This window comes from Notechis scutatus, chromosome 2 (genome assembly GCF_049901735.1).
Source record: "Notechis scutatus isolate UNSWTSFEM ecotype Mainland chromosome 2, rNotScu1.2, whole genome shotgun sequence".
Taxonomy (NCBI): domain Eukaryota; kingdom Metazoa; phylum Chordata; class Lepidosauria; order Squamata; family Elapidae; genus Notechis; species Notechis scutatus.
In genome coordinates this window covers 132,853,886-132,872,347 of record NC_142010.1, presented here as the reverse complement: position 1 = coordinate 132,872,347, position 18,462 = coordinate 132,853,886, and the positions used below count along the sequence as shown (strand labels likewise).

At 40.2% G+C, this 18,462-nt stretch overlaps 1 protein-coding gene across 3 annotated transcripts in view; it reads left to right on the top strand.

Moving 5' to 3' along the window:
* ATF1 (activating transcription factor 1) overlaps positions 1–12,101 on the top strand; it is a 39,461-nt gene extending 27,360 nt beyond the window's left edge. For all 3 annotated transcript variants that reach the window (XM_087956240.1, XM_087956239.1, XM_087956241.1), the window contains 4 exons: positions 2,108–2,229; positions 2,625–2,789; positions 8,306–8,459; positions 9,442–12,101. In XM_087956240.1, the coding sequence (XP_087812366.1) occupies positions 2,108–2,229; positions 2,625–2,789; positions 8,306–8,459; positions 9,442–9,586 (586 nt within the window). In that variant the 3' untranslated portion in view covers positions 9,587–12,101. The remainder of the gene's footprint in view (positions 1–2,107; positions 2,230–2,624; positions 2,790–8,305; positions 8,460–9,441) is intronic.
* The last annotated feature ends 6,361 nt before the right edge of the window (positions 12,102–18,462 follow it).

The following is an 18,462-nucleotide window of genomic DNA, read 5'->3' as shown; positions in this document are numbered from 1 at the left end:
GAATTTCAGGGAGTCAGTGAGTAGAGTAGAATAAATTGTTAGATGTGTGTCAAGAAAACCCAACTTCTGTGTCAACTGGGTGAGTTTGGGCAAGCCCTTCTCTTTTTTTCCCCCTCAAATATTTTTTATTTTATTTTTACTATATAAAGAAAGAGCAACAATTTCAATGTCTATATAAACAGTGTTGTCTGGTTACAGTTAGTTTGAGCAATCATCATCATAATATTCATTAGTAGTGATCAGATAATAACAATATTTTCTCAATATAATATTAATACTTGTTAATATTGATAATAAACATATAATAAACCCTCATGGTAAAATTAATCCTTCATTTATAAATATTCTAACTTCTGTTTATGTTATTTAACCATAGATAAAATGAATCCCATGTTTCAAAATATTTAGTATCTTCTTTCTCTTTAATTTCAATTTTTTTTAAACATCTATCCATTTCTGTACATTCTAGTATTTTTTTTACTATCTTCTCATCTGTGGGGATCTCCACACTTTTCCAATGTTGTGCAAATACAATTCTAGCCGCTGTTAGCCCATGTAATATTAAATATATAGTCCCTTTATTATACAGTATTTTTCTGGTATGATATCCAACAGAAATATTTCTGGTTTTAAATCTACATGTTCCTTTATCATTCTTTCTATCCAAATACGTATTTTTGTCCAATATGTTTTTGCTTTTGGGCATGTCCACTACATTTAGTATGAGCCCGGAGTCTGATTGTACTTCCAACATTTAGCTGACATATCTTTATACATCTTGGCTAATCTTGCTAGTGGAAAGCACCATCTGTAGAACGTTTTATATAAATTTTCTTTGTATGCAGTAGACATTGTTAATTTATAATTTAGATCCTACAACTTTCGCCATTTATCCAATTCTATAGAATAATCATAGCCCACACTATCATTGTTTCTTTTACTTGCTCTTCTTCTATTCTAATACTCAATAGGTAAGTGTAAACTTTTAAAATTAATTTTTCATCAATTCCTATTAGAATCTGGTCCAATTCTGTTTTGTTTTTTTATAAAAACCATACAATTTTACACTTTTTTTCCATATCTTGATTGAATTTGTACCTGTGGCCACCATGCTAAATTTATCCCTTGTTCCTGATTACTTTTCAATTCCCCTTTCTCATTCAAAATATCTTTATATCTTTTTTTTTTATATCTTTTTTTTTCCATATCAACCACATTTGGATGTATCAAATGCCTCCATCGTAGAGAGCCAGACTGGTATTTTCAAATAGTGTTTTTTCTTAATTTTTTCACATACTGAAAATGTCTATCTTCTCCGTTTTGTCTATTTGTAAAGTTTTTGACTAGAATTTTAGTTTACTCTTTGTTTACTTTCAATCCTGCAACTTCCCCATAGTCATCTATTTTCTTCATTAATTTGAGTCCAGTTGTTTGCGGTTCCTCTACAATAAATACCAGGTCATCTGCAAATGCCTGTAGTTTGTATTTTTCTTTTTTTATCTGCATCCCTTTTATTTCTATACCCTGCCGATATATCCCTTCTCTCTTTGAGTTTTACCTGACTCAGGACTATTGTAGGGATAAACTTAGAGAAGCCATGCCCTCCCTCATAGTTGCTCTTTAAGTTCTCTGGAAAAGATGAGGTGTATGCAACAACAACAACACTATATGGCCGTATCTCCCAACTTCCAAATTTGCCTATGAGCTTGTGCAAGGACTTCAGTCTGCTTCTGAGACTGCTTAGACTTTTCTGGCTATCTGTTAGGATATTTCCAGTGACGGAATCTAGGCTTTAATACGGCTTCCCAAGCAAATGCTACCTGTCTTGTACAGAGTATTCATCTTCAATCTTTTTATTACATTTATTGTACCTTTCTGTAACATATTCAAGGCAAAAGAATTCAAAAATGTGCATCACTAGCAATCATTTTAATGAAAGGGTTTTAATTTTATAAGGCTCTGCTTCTGTTGAATTAGAAAAAAAGACAATGTGCCTAAAATTGTACATATTGTAATAATCAATATAACAATAATGTAGCTATTTTATTCAGCACATTTTTTTTCTTCCAGCAGTATATATCTGATACATTGTGTTGCTTTTTTATAGAAAAATCTTGAATGATCTTTCTTCTGAAGACACAAGGGATAGGAAAGGAGATGAATCGAATGCTGTTGTCACTTCAGTGCCCGTCACTGCACCTGTTTATCAGACCAGCACTGGTCAATATAGTATGTATTAAGCCTCTACACTGCGTAGGTTTAACACCCATGATTCTAATTCAGAATTACAATCCCTTCCAAAATTATGTATTATCAGAAAAACAAAGCAATAATTTTGGAAATGTTTTAAATTCAATAATTATTTATTATGAGTTAAAAATCATATTTTTTCCTCATACTAAATACTTATTCATTCAAAACATGTGATCTGATAACCCAGCATTGAGAAAATGTTTTTAAATGTCCATTTGAATATTACTTTATTACTTATTTTTAGGCAAGAGACTGTATTTAATGGAATATTCCTGTGGGACTGTCCAAAAGAAATTTCTTGCTTATAATTGCTTATCTTATACTATGCGCTATTCAGCATCTCCCCTGTTTTGCTCTGTCTGGTTTTGAAGTTGCCATTGCCCCAAATGGACCATTACAGCTGAGCAGTCCTGGGGTGGAGAGTGTGCAGAGCTTACAGACCTTCACAAATGCTACTGGGACTCCGTTATTGCAGTATGTGCAGACATCTGATGGCCAGCAGATACTGGTACCAAGTAATCAGGTAGTGGTGCAAAGTAAGTATCCACTTTAAATAATTCAAACAATTAATCTCTGAAAGCCGGCTGGGTGACCTTGGACCAGTCACTCTCTTTCTCTCTCTGTCTAAACTACCTCACAGGGTTGTAGTGGGAGAAATAGGAGGAGGAAGGGCGGGACATAAATAAATATTACTAGCAGTTCATTAGACATCCATTTATAGCAAGGTTGTGGAATTTCCAGTACACTTAAAGCTTTGGTGCAACTCCCAAATCCCTTCCATAATTTATTAGTAGAAATTGATCATAATATTTAGTCTTGGCAACTAAGACATATTCCTATAATGAAAGAAGGGTAACCTGTGGTAGATATTATTCTCCCAGTTGCTCTGGAAAAATGCCTTAGAATTGTTATGATGCTACTTGTCTAAGGGGATTTAGCTTTTACCCCAATTTTGGCATTCTTTTGTTCCAAGTGTACCAGCCATCCTTCTGGCCAGATCTATGCAGGTTAGCAATTTTCTTTCCTTTACCTTAAATTTTTTTTTGTCACCTGGATGTACTAGGGTTGACAGGAAAGGGTTAAATCCTCTTCTGAAGATATTTTTTTCTTTTGGCTACAAATAGGCTGGGAAGAAAACCACCAGTAACAATAATAGAAGAGAATGTCACAGAAGTTAAATTAAATAGACTTCATGGTTTTTATATATAAATATAATTTGTTTTCTTAAGTTTTCGCGGGTACTTACATGTATGGCATTCAGCTTAAATATACGAACACAATACAGAAGCCTGATGATGGCAGATGAGATTCTGCCGAAACGTTGCTACAACTTTAAAAGCACAACAATGACATGGGAAAATACCCGAACAAAGCTGAATACCATATGTGTGTGTGTGTGTGTGTGTGTGTGTGTGTCTAGGTGTGTTTGGGTCTTTTCCCATGTAAGATTAAGAGTATCTTGGCGACGTTTCGGTGAGGTCCCACTTGCCATCCTCAGGCTGGTGCTTTCGGCTTTGTGCCAGTGCAAGCAGATACATACATACATACATACATACATATATATATATATATGTATGGTATTCGGCTTGGTTCGGGTATTTTCCCACGTCATTGTAGTTCTTTTAAAGTTGTAGCAACGTTTCAGCAGAATCTCATCTGCCATCATCAGGCTTCTGTATTGTGTCCGTCTGTGGGTCAGACTTTTACAGTGGTTTCAGATTTAAATTTGGGGCAGCCTATTGCTGTGCCAGAATGTTTTTTTCTTCATCCTGATTGGTTGGGAGTCTTGGTCTGTGTTTATTGGTCTCGGAGTTTGCTGTGTTCTGCTTGATTGGTGTCTCTAATATCTTCTGTCTGTTTTTTGGCTCTTTTTGTATCTTGATTGGCTGGTAGCATTGTGTTACTTTATTGGAGGCCTTTAGTGCAGCTTGGTCCAACCAATCAGGATGAAGAAAAAACCATTCTGGCACAGCAATAGGCTGCCCCAAATTTAAATCTGAAACCACTGTAAAAGTCTGACCCACAGACGGACACAATACAGAAGCCTGATGATGGCAGATGAGATTCTGCTGAAACGTTGCTACAACTTTAAAAGAACTACAATGACGTGGGAAAATACAACCGAACTAAGCCGAACACTATATATATATATATATATATATATATATATATATATATATATATATATATATATATATATATATATATATATATATATATATATATACACACACACACACACACACACACACACACACACACACACACACACACACATATTGCTCAAAAAAAAATAAAGGGAACACTTAAACAACACAATGTAATTCCAAGTCAATCACACTTCTGTGAAATCAAACTGTCCACTTAGGTAGCTATACTGATTGACAATCAATTTCACATGCTGTTGTGCAAATGGAATAGACAACAGGTGGAAAGCATAGGCAGTTAGCAAGACATCCCCAACAAAGGAGTGGTTCTGCAGGTGGTGACCACAGACCACTTCTCAGGTCCTATGTTTTCTGGCTGATGGTTTGGTCACTTTTGAATGCTGGCGGTGCTTTCACTCTAGTGGTAGCATGAGACGAAGCCTACAACCCACACAAGTGGCTTAGGTAGCACAGCTCATCCAGGATGGCACATCAATGCGAGCTGTGGCAAGGTTTGCTGTGTCTGTCAGCGTAGTGTCCAGAGCATGGAGGCGCTACCAGGAGATAGGCTAGTACATCAGGAGGCGTGGAGGAGGCCATAGGAGGGCAACAACCCAGCATCAGGACCGCTACCTCCGCCTTTGTGCAAGGAGGGACAGCACTGCCAGAGCCCTGAAAAATGACCTCCAGCGGGCCACAAATGTGCATGTGGCTGCTCAAACGGTCAGAAACAGACTCCATGAGGGTGGTATGAGGGCCCAACATCCACAGGTGGGGGTTGTGCTTACAGCCCAACACCGTGCAGGATGTTTGGCATTTGCCAGAGAACACCAAGATTGGCAAATTCGTCACTGGCGCCCTGTGCTCTTCACAGATGAAAGCAGGTTCACACTGAGCACATGTGACAGACGTGACAGGGTCTGGAGACGCCGTGGAGAACGTTCTGCTGCCTGCAACATCCTCCAGCCTCCGGTTTGGCAGTGGGTCAATAATGGTGTTGGGTGGCATTTCTTTAGGGAGCCACACATCCCCCCATGTGCTTACCAGAGGTAGCCTGACTGCCATTAGGTACCAAGATGAAATCCTCAGACCCCTTGTGAGACCATATGCTGGTGCAGTTGGCCCTGGGTTCCTCCTAATGCAAGACAATGCTAGACCACACGTGGCTGGAGTGTGTCAGCAGTTCCTGCAAGACGAAGGCATTGATGCTATGGACTGGCCCACCTGTTCCCCAGACCTGAATCCAATTGAGCACATCTGGGACATCATGTCTCGCTCCATCCACCAACGCCATGTTGCACCAGACTGTCCAGGAGTTGGGGGATGCTTTAGTGCAGGTGTGGGAGGAGATCCCTCAGGAAACCATCTGCCACCTCATCAGGAGCATGCCCAGGCATTGTAGGGAGGTCATACAGGCACGTGGAGGCCACACACACTACTGAGCCTCATTTTGACTTGTTTTAAGGACATTACATCAAAGTTGGATCGGCCTGTAGTGTTTTTTTCCACTTTGAGTGTAACTCCAAATCCAGACCTTCATGGGTTGCTAAATTTGATTTCCATCAATAATTTTTGTGTAATTTTGTTGTCAGCATATTCAACTATGTAATGAACAAAGTATTTAATGAGAATATTTCATTTATTCAGATCTAGGATGTCTTATTTTTGTTTTCCCTTTATTTTTTTGAGCAGTGTATACACACACACACACACACACATATAATATAGTACTATATAATATAGTAATATATATATAGTATTTTTTTAAAATATACACCCATATTGCATGTGAACAGAGTTGATTCTGGGTGTCATTCATATTAATCCCATTCACAGTACCAGTGTTGGTGATCTCTATCACATTTATCAAATTTAAGTAATCCTCATTATATTGTTTAAACATATATAGAATGTATGGGACTTTAAGGCTTTCTCCTGCCAAGGAGAGCACTAGGGAAGGCAGCTCAGCCCAGTGAATAAGCCAGAAGCAGAAGGAAAATCACGGAGAGACCAGGATGATCCATCCAACTTCCAACTGCTGGTTGTTGGAAACACCCAATGGCCTTGGTATTGTAGTTGTATGTTCTGGAGAATCTCCTCTTCCTCTTCAAATTCCTGGTAACTGCCAGGACCACACAATGCTGATGAATATAAACCATTCAGGCAGCCTTTCCATCAGTGCTGATTAACAGGTGAGATAGAAGTACCAGATGAGTTTAGAAGCAGAGAGCTTCCCTCTCTGCCCTCTTGCAAAGAGACATTTATCAAGGGAAAATACATGTATCTCCTGCTTCACATTGCCGATGTGGCAAAGGAGGAACATAAGATTACCATACTGGGGCCATTTGGAGATCTTGTGTGATGGACCATGTCAGTCAGCAGAGGATGTTGGGGATGAAGCTGGCCTAGTTAGGTCCAGTATGATGGTATCCCCTCTGAACTTGACAGATGTCCCACATGGCCTTTTCCCCACTTTCTCCCATAGAATGATGGTGGCAATATATCACCTAGTTGACATTGGCATAAAAGAATGGAAGATCTGTTCTCCCTACTTCTGTTCATGGGAGTAAAAACGGGAGCTTGGCATGTCATACTGAGTCTTAGACCACTGAACTTGTCTATTAGCCATTGAATCTGCAGAATAGGGTTTATTGAGGTGCATGACAGAAATCATTATCTAAACATCTTTTAAACTATGGTATGATAAACATGCCAGAAGCTTACCTGCTCATTTCCACAAGAGTTTTCTTGGATTTTCATAAGTGAAGGAACAGTCCCAGTTCAGAGCAACTACTCTTTGAACTGGCTTCAAGTTCACATCTGGACCTTTGCATGCAAAAAGCCTTCCCATTTGATTACCATTATTTCCAAGTTAAAAAGAAGCAAGGGATGAGAAAGCTTTTGAAGAGTCTCGCCCACCTTCCCAATAATTTCTATGTACTTGGAACACCTTTCTTTATTATCTTATAAAGTGGGCTGGTATTATACAGTGTTTACCAAAATCTGAGGCTTCTGCAGGTTGAAATCCATGGCAATCATGTGCAAAAGTGTTTATAGCACAGACTGAGAAAAATCTTCAGGAAATGTTTTGTGGTGAACGTAAAGAGTTCATTCAAATTTCAAATACTTCCTTGGGAGTTCTTTGTAGGGTTCTCACCTGACCCTCTTGAGTTCATTTTTATTAATTACTGCAAACTTAATTTGTACGACTCTTCACAAATTTCCTCTCACAAGAGAATCTACAGAAAAGAGTTTCTGGCAAAGCTCAGGACCCTTCTCTTGAAAACTCCAATCCCAGAAATGTCTCTAGTATGTCTTACTGTGGACGTTAGTATATTAGACTTATAATGAAGGTCCACTTCCTATAGCAGGTACAGGCCATGTAGCCTCTCCAGGCAGAGTGGGGAGAGGATCTCTTTTTTTATTCCTACCTTACCTTTTTCAAAATTTATCCTCCCACAGAAAGCTGATTTTAGTTCTTCCCCTAGAATGGATGGTGAAGTAAAATCTGTTACTGTAGAAAATGGGTGTTTGCTATTAAGTTAAGTGTACTATCGATATTTTCTATCATTCAGGCAGTCTAACTAGTTGGGAATAGTCTCTCTAATGCTTGAGTCATTAAACAATTAATCCTAACCAATTATATAATCCTACTTTTTGATTAAAAAAAGTAATGCTTGCTTAATTCCATAAGTTTTTCCCTCTTTCTCTTTCCACGTACAGAGTCCATCATTGTCAGTATTTGCCTTTATTCTCAAAAACCACCACTAAAAATGGTATATTTATTTCTTGCCCAACCCTAAACCTAGTGGAATCATTAATTTTATTTGGAGGGTGGGAATAGCAGTATTTCAGAGTTTAAGAATCGCTGCTTTATCGTATGCTCTACTCTGATTCCTTAACAGCTGCATCTGGGGATATGCAGGCCTACCAGTTACGCAGGACGCCAACCACCACTTCCCTTCCACAAACAGTTGTAATGACAACATCCTTGACATCTCAGTCAACCAAAACAGATGATCCCCAACTGAAACGAGAAATAAGGCTGATGAAAAATAGGTATGTACTTTCCACTTATGTTCTGAAAAGAGATCTTATGCAGAGATTACTAATAGGTTTCAGTTTTTTATCTTGCCTAAGGAATATTATTCCCTTCTAACTAAATGCTTGTTCATATTGCTTGCTTTTTTTTCTGGTTTCACTTTTTTGAGTGGGAAATACCTTCATTTAAAAATGCCTTATTTTAAGAAATAAGGGGAAAAGAAGTGTTTTTCATAAATAATTAAGAAAACAAAATTCTTGAAAAATAAATTTAATACATCCCCCTAGAAGCTTTAGTTTTTTCACTTGTGCTTTATAATGAAAAATTGTGAAATGTTCCATCACATATATCATATATTGATAGACCACTTGAACTTCTATCGTGTTTTTAAATGTATCAAACTTCTGAAGTAAAATCCTAAATAGGCTTCAGACTATGTTACATCCTTCTGTGGGTACTTAGTTTGAGGCCATATTCAGTGGACATGCAGTTATTTTGTTCCTTTAGCATTAGAGCATATTTATACATAGTTGCTTTTTCTTGGACTAATTTAACTGTAGAGAGCCTTGACTGTTGATTTTATTTGGTATAAAATATTGACAAAATGCTCAGCATTTATTTCAAAATTTAGTTGAAAGAATTAAATCAGATATTAGCATAAGGAGGGAAGGGTACTATCAATTAAAAACACAAAAAAAGTTAATCAAAGGCTAAAAAAATAATAAAAAGCTCAAAGGTATAGAATGAAATTATATACATAAACATCTAAAAGGAGGGATAGGAGGATAAGATGGATTTAGGGGAGCATAAATTTTAGTACATAGCAGACCGTGTCTATCACAATACAGATAGACACTCTACTAAAGTATACTTTACCTGGCAAGAGAATGTCCTAGAAAAATGTTAATGCTCACCATCTTCTCTAAGCAAAAGTGGAATGTTTGTAAAATATTTTGAATTTCATATTGTAATTGACATATTTTTGCTTTTGGATTTCAGAGAAGCCGCTAGAGAATGCCGTAGAAAGAAGAAGGAATATGTTAAATGCCTTGAAAATCGAGTTGCAGTCCTTGAAAACCAGAACAAAACTTTAATTGAAGAACTAAAAACTTTAAAAGATCTTTATTGCCATAAAAGTGTGTAAGAAAAGAAGGTAAAAGCTTTTTCACGAATATCAGGGGGGGTTTGATTTTGAAAAAATTAAAATGAAAGGTCAAAAATCTCTTCAAATTCTACAACTTAAAGACTCTTAAAATATCATTTGAAATTGTTGCATGGCAGAGTACCAAAAGAAAGCATGAAATTGTGTGAAGAAGCATTCCTTGGCGCAACTGGAATCTTGATTCTATCAGGCTATATGGACATGTACCTTCTGTCACTTGAGCAATTGAATTTCATGAGCTGTAGTTTAATTTTAAATGCTTGTTAACTTTTGATTGCAGTTAAATTGCAAAGAAGCTAAGACTGCCATCAGCTGTAAATGTCTATTAACATGCTTAATCAGGATATATTCACGTTTTTTCTTTAACCCATCATACTAGATCTGTGCATGTAAATTGACAAGCAATGAACTGCACATCTGCAATGAGCATTCATATGTTTTGGTTTATGCAGAGTCCGTAAGCTTCAAATCCATGCATTCAGAGTTCCCAGTTGTGTGGTTTCTATTTACCTTTGTAATACTAGTGGATGAGGCAACATCTGTATTTTTTGTATACCTGGAACAGTCCTCCTATAAGAAGGCTTTTCAGTTTTGTATACATATTTTCCTTCAGATTGGAAATTATAAACCACTGATTTGTTGAGACCATACAGATTATTTCAAAGGCAGACAATTTAATTTTTTAATGTGTTGTTTATCAGTATTGATAAAAGCAATGGATTCCTTATGGTTGGAGGCACCTGAAGGCATGAAATATATATCAATCATAGTTATTCCAATTTTTTTGATGTTTTATTCAACTGAACAAATGCTACTAGAGAATATCTTTTTGCCTATGCATTTAGTCACAGGTAAGAAAAATGTCTGAAATGTCTGAAAGACATTCACATTCAAGTGAATGTGCATCATGTATGCTATTTGAAGATGCTGTTCCTGGCATACAATGACTGAACAAATGCCAAGATTCTTAGTTCTGCCCATTTTATATCAGAAAGAAACCAAAATTATAAACCAAAGATAATGTGCACAGAAAGACATTGAAATACTTAATTTCAAGACTCTATTTGTAAACCTAGTAGTAATTTTTTTCAAATAATTCTGATTTTTATAAAGAAGTAATCCAGCTGGAATTGATCTCAGATATATTTTTATAGTTAAAATAAATTTACCTTTTATATGGGTATTTTAGATATGTACAATTTCAGAAAGCAGATATTTTTCTCTCAAATTGTCAACTTTGTATTTGTAGAATTTTTTGAGAAACTAAAAACTATTTCTGTGTACTTTCATCTGGCAGGGATTAATAAAAATATTCTGAGTGGGAAAGGTTCCTATTGTTCATAGAAAAATGCATTGATCGTTTCAATATGAAGATGCTGTCAGGGATAATTATGTTACTTTGCTTTCTTATTTTCAAGAAATGTTAAAGAGTTATTTTGAATACCTAGTGAATGTTAAGCTAACAGTTGTTGCCACAATACTTAATCATTCCAATGATACCCTTTAAAATTATGCCATTGAATGCATTTCAATCTGTATTTTAGGCCAAGAAGATGCTATTATACTGCTGCATATGTTAAAATTCTGGGCAATTTTGAGATTATCATGATACATCATTCCATAGAAAATACTATGAAATCATTCCTTCTGGTACCAGCAGTCTTAGAGAACAGACAGCAGAATATTTCTACACAGCCATGGAAGTTACAGAAAATTGTTAATAAACTTTAAAAGAAAAATGATAGTGCCTTTCTCTCCCAAAACTGTTAGTTTCCAAGAGCTAAAGAAGAAGCTGCATGGATTTCTGCAGTTTTGGGGTAAACATAACAAAAAAAAAATGTGTAACCTGTACAATAGGCTTGACACATCTGATGTAACCTCCCCCAGCAAAGAAATAACTGGAAATGGGAGGCCCTTAAAAAAAAGATGTATCCCTGAAAATAAGCCATTTGCTTCTCTTGGTTCTGTTCTCTTTTAAAGACTGAAGGAGAGGGAGGGGGTACATACCACTTTTTATTACCTAAGTTGGCTATAGGCAATTTAATACTACCAGTACACTGGACTGCTGTTCACTTTATTCTAACCTGATGGACAAAAAGGATTGTGAGAAGTTGTGATCCATGAATCTGGAGGATATCAAATTGCCCATCTCTATAGTTAAACTATTCTGAAAAGAGAATTTGGATTCTGGGAATGGGTATCTTTGGAAGCTCCTCTTTAGGGCTCCATTGTCCACAGGCACAATGGAGCTAGGTAAATCTCAGCAGCCAATGCTATGTGGTAATGTAGCATAGAGGGCTGATGTTCAGGGTGAAATGTAGCCAAAGCTATTGGTTTTGCACCAGAGCTCCATAGTTATGCACTGTGGAGAGAAGGGTATATATATATATATGAACTTTTCCAATTATTTATCCTCACCTGAATATTGAACTCTTAAAAAAAAAATGCCTATGATATATATCTATAAAAACTTTTAATAAATAAAACTTATCAAAAATTGCCTCATGTTTGTGTTTTTAAAAATAATCTCTATGGTGTGCATATATATATATATATATATATACATACACACACACACACACACACACACACACACACAGATCAGACTGCAAAAATCCATCCTAACCAGCACACACAAACCTGGTTTGCCATATTGTTCACATGCATAAAATGGCAAACAGCTGCTGTTCATAAAGCAGAGCACCTGTGTTGCTAGTCTCTGCTATTGATCACAACCACCAAGACTAATATGGCTCCTACAGCTGGACTGCCTTCTGTACTTTTGTTAATTTTATTATGTTCAGAAGAAAATTGAAGTTTTCAGATTTAACACCAACACCTGACATTTAACACTAAGATATAACATCTGATACCTATATTACCTTTTGCTAAACTTAGCTCAGTATTTCAAAATATATTTAATAGCAAAAAATACTTCGTTATTCAGAAACTATTAAAATAATTAAATTTCAGAACAAGAAGAGGCTCTTAAAAGCAGTCTGCAGCCTGTTGATGAATGATAAACATTTTGCAAAACAACATGATTTGCATTGCAACAGTAGTCTTCATCACTCTAATTTCTATTTAACAAGACTGCCGGTTGCAAGTATCAAGCAAATTCAGTAATGTCCAGTGGATTATTATCAATTTGATGAAAGATACTTTCTTAATCTTAATTTTTAAACAATTTGGCTGAACACTTTCAAGAATAAAAATAATCAAAAGCGATGTTTTCTGATTTGTTCAGCCTCACCAGCTCAGGAGAGCTAATACTTTTTTTCTTGTATGAAATTAAATAGCCTGCATTGTTCATCAGTCTTAAAAATGTCAGTTCTAGTTAGTACATGGATGGGGGACCATCAGGAATGACCAGAGATGTTAGGTCAGGACGTTGAAAAAAATATCCTGGAAAGTAGCAATGGATAATCACTTCTACTTTGCTATGAAAAAAACTCTATGTTCTCACTAGGAATTGAGCCAGGCACATGGGCATGGTTCCATTTTTTTTTAACTAGCTGGAGAATAGCAATAGCAATAGCACTTAGACTTATATACCACTTCACAGTGCTCTACAGCCCTCTCTAAGAGGTTTACAGAGTCAGCATATTGCCCGCAACAATTTTACCGACCTCAGGAGGCTGGAAGGCTGAGTCAACCTTGAGCCCGTGAGACTTGAACTGTCAAACTGCTGAAAGTTGGCAGTCAGCAGAAGTAGCCACAATACTGCCATCACGGCTCTTACATATCAAGACAATTTTATGAGGAATGGATGGCTTTTACAGAGGGCACTAGATGAAGCAGTTTATCTGGACATTTTTTCAGTCTGGATCCATACCAGGGCACAGCACTGAAACATTGGCCCCATTTTATAACCTTTGGAAAGCTCAGGATGAAGCAACCATTCTGGCCATCCTGGGCCTCTCAGCAGCTTTCAGTACCATTGACCACGGTATCAATTTGGACTAGCTTTGGGGTTGGGAGTGGGAGGCACTGTGTTATAGTGGTTCTCCTTCCCCCATGACTGGTTCCAGTCTGTGGTGTTAGGAAAGGATGGATCAAGTGCTAGACCCTTGCAATGGGAAGGTGCCTCGGACTTCAGCCTCTCACCAATCCATTTTAACATCCACATGAAATCCCTAAGGGAGGTCATCCGTCACGATAGGGTTTGGTATCATAGTATGTTGATGATACCCAATTACAGTAGAACCTCTGGTCATGAACACTTCTGACCATGACCAAATTGGATTCCAATCAAAAAATTCACAAAATGTTTCAATCTAGTCTCGGATGGTGACCAAACACAACCCCTGAAGATGAAATTCCTGAAGATGAAACACTAGAAGACGAAAAAAATCGCCAAAGTTATGGAATGAATTATGGTCGTGACCAGAGGTTCTACTGTATATAGCTCCACCCCTAGCCACACAAGTGGTGTGGTGGCAGTGCTGGTCAAGTGCCCGGAGACTGTTAAGGGTCTGGATGGGGAGGAACTGGCTTCAACTCAACCCTGCAAGATGGAACAGCTATGGGGTTTTGGCCCCCCCAGGATCAGATATTTCGTCAATGACTCGAGAGGGTGCTCATCATCGCTACATTAGACATGGAACTTAATGAAATAAATATGGAAATGGGAATTTATAATAAGAATATTATATTAATTGATGATTAGCAATGTATAAAAAATGATGAAATGAGAATCATTATGGAAAGACTAATATCAGTTGCTATAACTAATTGATTAATGTTCTTGTAAGGTATAGATAACTTATAAGGTGATTGAAAAAATGTAATGTGGAATCTGACAAAAAATATATGTATGTGTGATATATAGTATATAGGGAGATTGGTATTAACGTAGGATGAAGGTGGCTAGCTCGAATTATTAACCAAAGGGGACAATTTTGAATTAATAGAATAAGGATAAAATTGCAAATGTGACTGAAAATGGTAATATGAGAAATGAACATAGGAATGAGATAAGAATTTTAGATAACATTGTAAAATAAAATATGAGAATATTTTAAGAAAAATGAAACAAGCTATAACATGAACTGGAATTGGGTAAGTTTGATATTTAAGATTAATAAGGATAATGTGATATGAAATTGAATAAATAAAATGAATAGGTAACTATGGTCATGTTTGTATTGAGATGTGAAAGCTGGAACCACACTGCTTGCCAAATGAGAATTCTTTATTTAAAAAATAAAAATTGGAGAGGAAATTGAATAATGAAATTACTAGGTATGTTTAAATGATATGGTGGTTGGCATTAGGAGAGAGTATTGAAATGTTGAAAATAAGCAGTGAAGGATTATGACTTAATGTGAATATGTGTATTAAGAGACATGATTGGTATTATTAACTTTGCTTATACTAAAATGGGGCGTTGGTCCTTACCTGATACGCCCCTTCTAGGCGAGCCGCGAGGAGCATCCAGACTGTGGGATGTGCTTCTGAGTCCTCTTCTTTCAGGCTGAGCTTTAGACGAGGAAACGCTCCGCCCCTCCCACGTGGCATCGCGCAGCGTCTCCCCAGTTTTTTGCGATAACGAGAAGAGAAGTTATTAATCCTATCTAATCAACTATTGGCTCCTTGGCTGAAAACAGGAGTCCCCACCAGACGGAGATGCTAGGGTGGGGCTGGATGCTCCTCGCGGCTCGCCTAGAAGGGGCGATCAGGTAAGGACCAACGCCCATTCTCCTCGAGCCGCTCGGAGCATCCAGACTGTGGGACATACCAAAGCTTGGCTGTCCTATGGGTGGGACTCCGTCTGGCCCGAAGGCCCCTCCGGATCATTGACAACCCTCTGTAAGACCCGCCGGCCAAAGGAGGCCTCAGCTGAGGCATACGTACGATCTTGTAATGCCTGATAAACGGGACGGAGAGGCCCAGGTGGCTGCCCTACAAATGTCAGCAATGGGGGCTTGTGTGGCCCAGGCCGCCGAAGTGGCTGCACTCCTGGTGGAATGGGCAGTTATTCCACCGGTGCCGGCAGAGAATGGGAAAGGTAACACCTGGCGATGGTCGCCCTGATCCAGCGGCTGATAGTGGAAGGAGAAACCTTGAGCCCTAGTGTCTTGGGTTGAAAGGACAGGAAAAGAGATTCCGACCTTCGTAAGGACTGAGTGCGCTTAATATATATACGCAAGGCCCGTCTAACATCTAGGGTGTGCCAAAGAACCTCCCTGTTCCCGGAGGGTCTAGGGCAAAAATTTGGTAGAACCAGTTCCTGAGATCTATGGAAGGGCGAGTTAACTTTGGGTAGGAAAGTGGGGTCAGGCCGCAGGACGACCCGGTCTGCATGGAACACACATAGATCGCTCCTGACTGACAGAGCTGCTAATTCCGACACTGACGAGCAGAAGTGATGGCTACTAGAAAAACTACCTTAAAGGTGAGGAACTGAAGAGATGACTCCTCAAAGGCTCAAACGGAGAACGTGTAAGAGAAACTAGGACCTTGTTGAGGTCCCATGTGGGAAACCTGTGAACAGTGGGAGGGCACAGGTTGGTGGCACCCCTAAGGAAGGATCTAACCCGGGGTGATGGGAAAGGGAGCCGTAGTTATCACAGGAGACCACTGTTGAGAGGGCAGAGACTTGTCGCCTCAGGGTGTTAGGTGCAAGCCCTGCGAAGGCCTTCCTGAAGAAATTCCAGAATCTGAGCCACGGAGGGAGAGAGAGGGTCAACCTGGGACCCACTACACCACTTGCAGAACCCCTTCCAAGTGGCATCATAAATTCGTGTAGTGGAGGGTCGCCTGGCGGCCAAAATAGTGTCGATGACATGGCTTGATAGGTTCTCGCTAGTCAGACGGATCCGCTCAACTTCCAGACGGCTAACTGTAGCCATTGAGGCTCCGGATGTAGAAGGGGCCCCTGAGAGAGGGAGACCCTGTCCGGGGGGATCCGCCATGGGGGCGCTACCGATAGGTTGCGGAGGTCCGCAAACCACGGTCGCCTGGGCCAATAGGGAGCCACCAGGAGAAGGACTGCCCTCTCCTGAATGAGTTTCTGAATGACTCTGGGCACTAGCGGGAGCGGAGGGAAGGCATATAGGAGCCCTGGGGGCCATGGGCAGCGCAGAGCATTGTGGTTCTCCGCCCCGTGAGACGGATACCGGGAGAAAAACCGTGGAAGTTGTGTGTTGGATGGGGAAGCGAACAGATCCACCACTGGAAGGCCGAATATCCTGGACGCTTCCTCGAACAGGGATGGATGAAGTCGCCATTCTGCTTGGTCCACCGTGGCCCTGCTCAGCCAGTCCGCCTGGGTATTGTCTATCCCGGAGATGTGTTCGGCTTTTAGTGATAGGAGGTTGGCCTCTGCCCAGCGGCAAAGGCGCCGGCTTCCTCATCAGTTGAATTGACTGGGTGCCCCTTGCCTGTTGATATGGGCCTTGGCCGTGACGTTGTCTGTGAGAACGAGAACATGGCGACTGCGGATCTGGGGAAGCAGCGCAGAGCCAGATGGACGGCATGGAGCTCTAGCCAGTTGATGCTGCATCTTTGTTCGGTCGGCGACCATTTGCCTTGCGCCGAGAGTGAGTTGAGATGAGCGCCCAACCGGATAGACTTGCGTCGGTAGTGACGGTGAGTCTTTGAGGCTCCGCAAAGAGGTGGCCTCTGTTGATGGCGGGATTGGTCCACCAGAGAAGAGACGTGAGGACCTTGGAGGGACCTTGACTCTGATCTTCGAGTTGCTTCTTCCGGATCTTTGGAACGGGAGCAGGAACCACTGGAGGGGCCTGCTGTGTAAGCGGGCCCAGGGAATAATAGAGATGCATGACACCATTTTTCCCAACAATCTAGAGAGGTCAAGCAAGGCCACCCTCCTAGAACGTCTAATTTGTTTGACCAGGGTTTGAATGCTAAGAAACCTCTCTGGGGAGAGAAAAACTCTCTCTGAGACCGAATCAATTATGGCACCCAGGTGGTTGATTCGGGTGGAAGGGGTAAGTTGGCTCTTTTGCCAATTGACTAGAAACCCGTGTGCCCGTAGGGCGGAAAGGGTGACCCTGGTATCCCTGACTGCCTGGGACTTGGACGGGGACAGGATAAGGATATCGTCCAAGTAGCAGTGGAGGCGGACAGGAATGCTCCTGGGGTGGGCGCCAGGGCCGCCAGGACCTTGGTGAAGGTCCTGGGGGCCGAGGCCAGCCCAAAGGGTAGGGCCACGTATTGATAGTGAAGGCCATTATAACAGAACCTAAGGAATTTGTGATGAGAGGGCCTGATAGGAATATGAAGGTATGCCTCAGAGAGATCTATGGAGGACAGCCAGTCTCCCCGCCTGGTGCCTAGGAGAATGGATTGCAAGGTGTGCATTTTGAATTTGCGCTGGATAAGGTGACGGTTGAGCCGTTTCAGGTCTAGGATGGCTCTCCAGCCCCCAGAATGTTTGGGCACGACAAAGAGATGGGAGTAAAATCCCTTTCCTCTCTGAGCCGGAGGGACAGGTTGAATGGCCTGAATATCAAGCAGGTGATGGATGGCTGCCTCCATTAATGCATCGCTTGGTGGGATCCCCTGAGGAGGGGGATGGGAAGAAACGATCAGGGGGAGTGGATTTGAACTCGAGGGCGAGACCAAACCTTATTGTGTCTCTAACCCATGCATCGGAAGTGGATTTGTCCCATTGGGCGGCGAAGTGGCGGAGGCGGCCACCAATGGGGAGGGAGAAGGAGGCTCTACCTTCTGCGGTAGGGCCTTCCTCCCGTACCCCGAAAGGGTCTCTTATAACCACCCCCTCGCCTGGTCCTGTCGCCTGAGTCCGTGCGATCCTGGGATCGGAAGGAAGGGGGTCGGGGGAATCTGGGCGGGAAGGGGGGTTGGTAGAAAGGGCGGGGAAAGCTCCT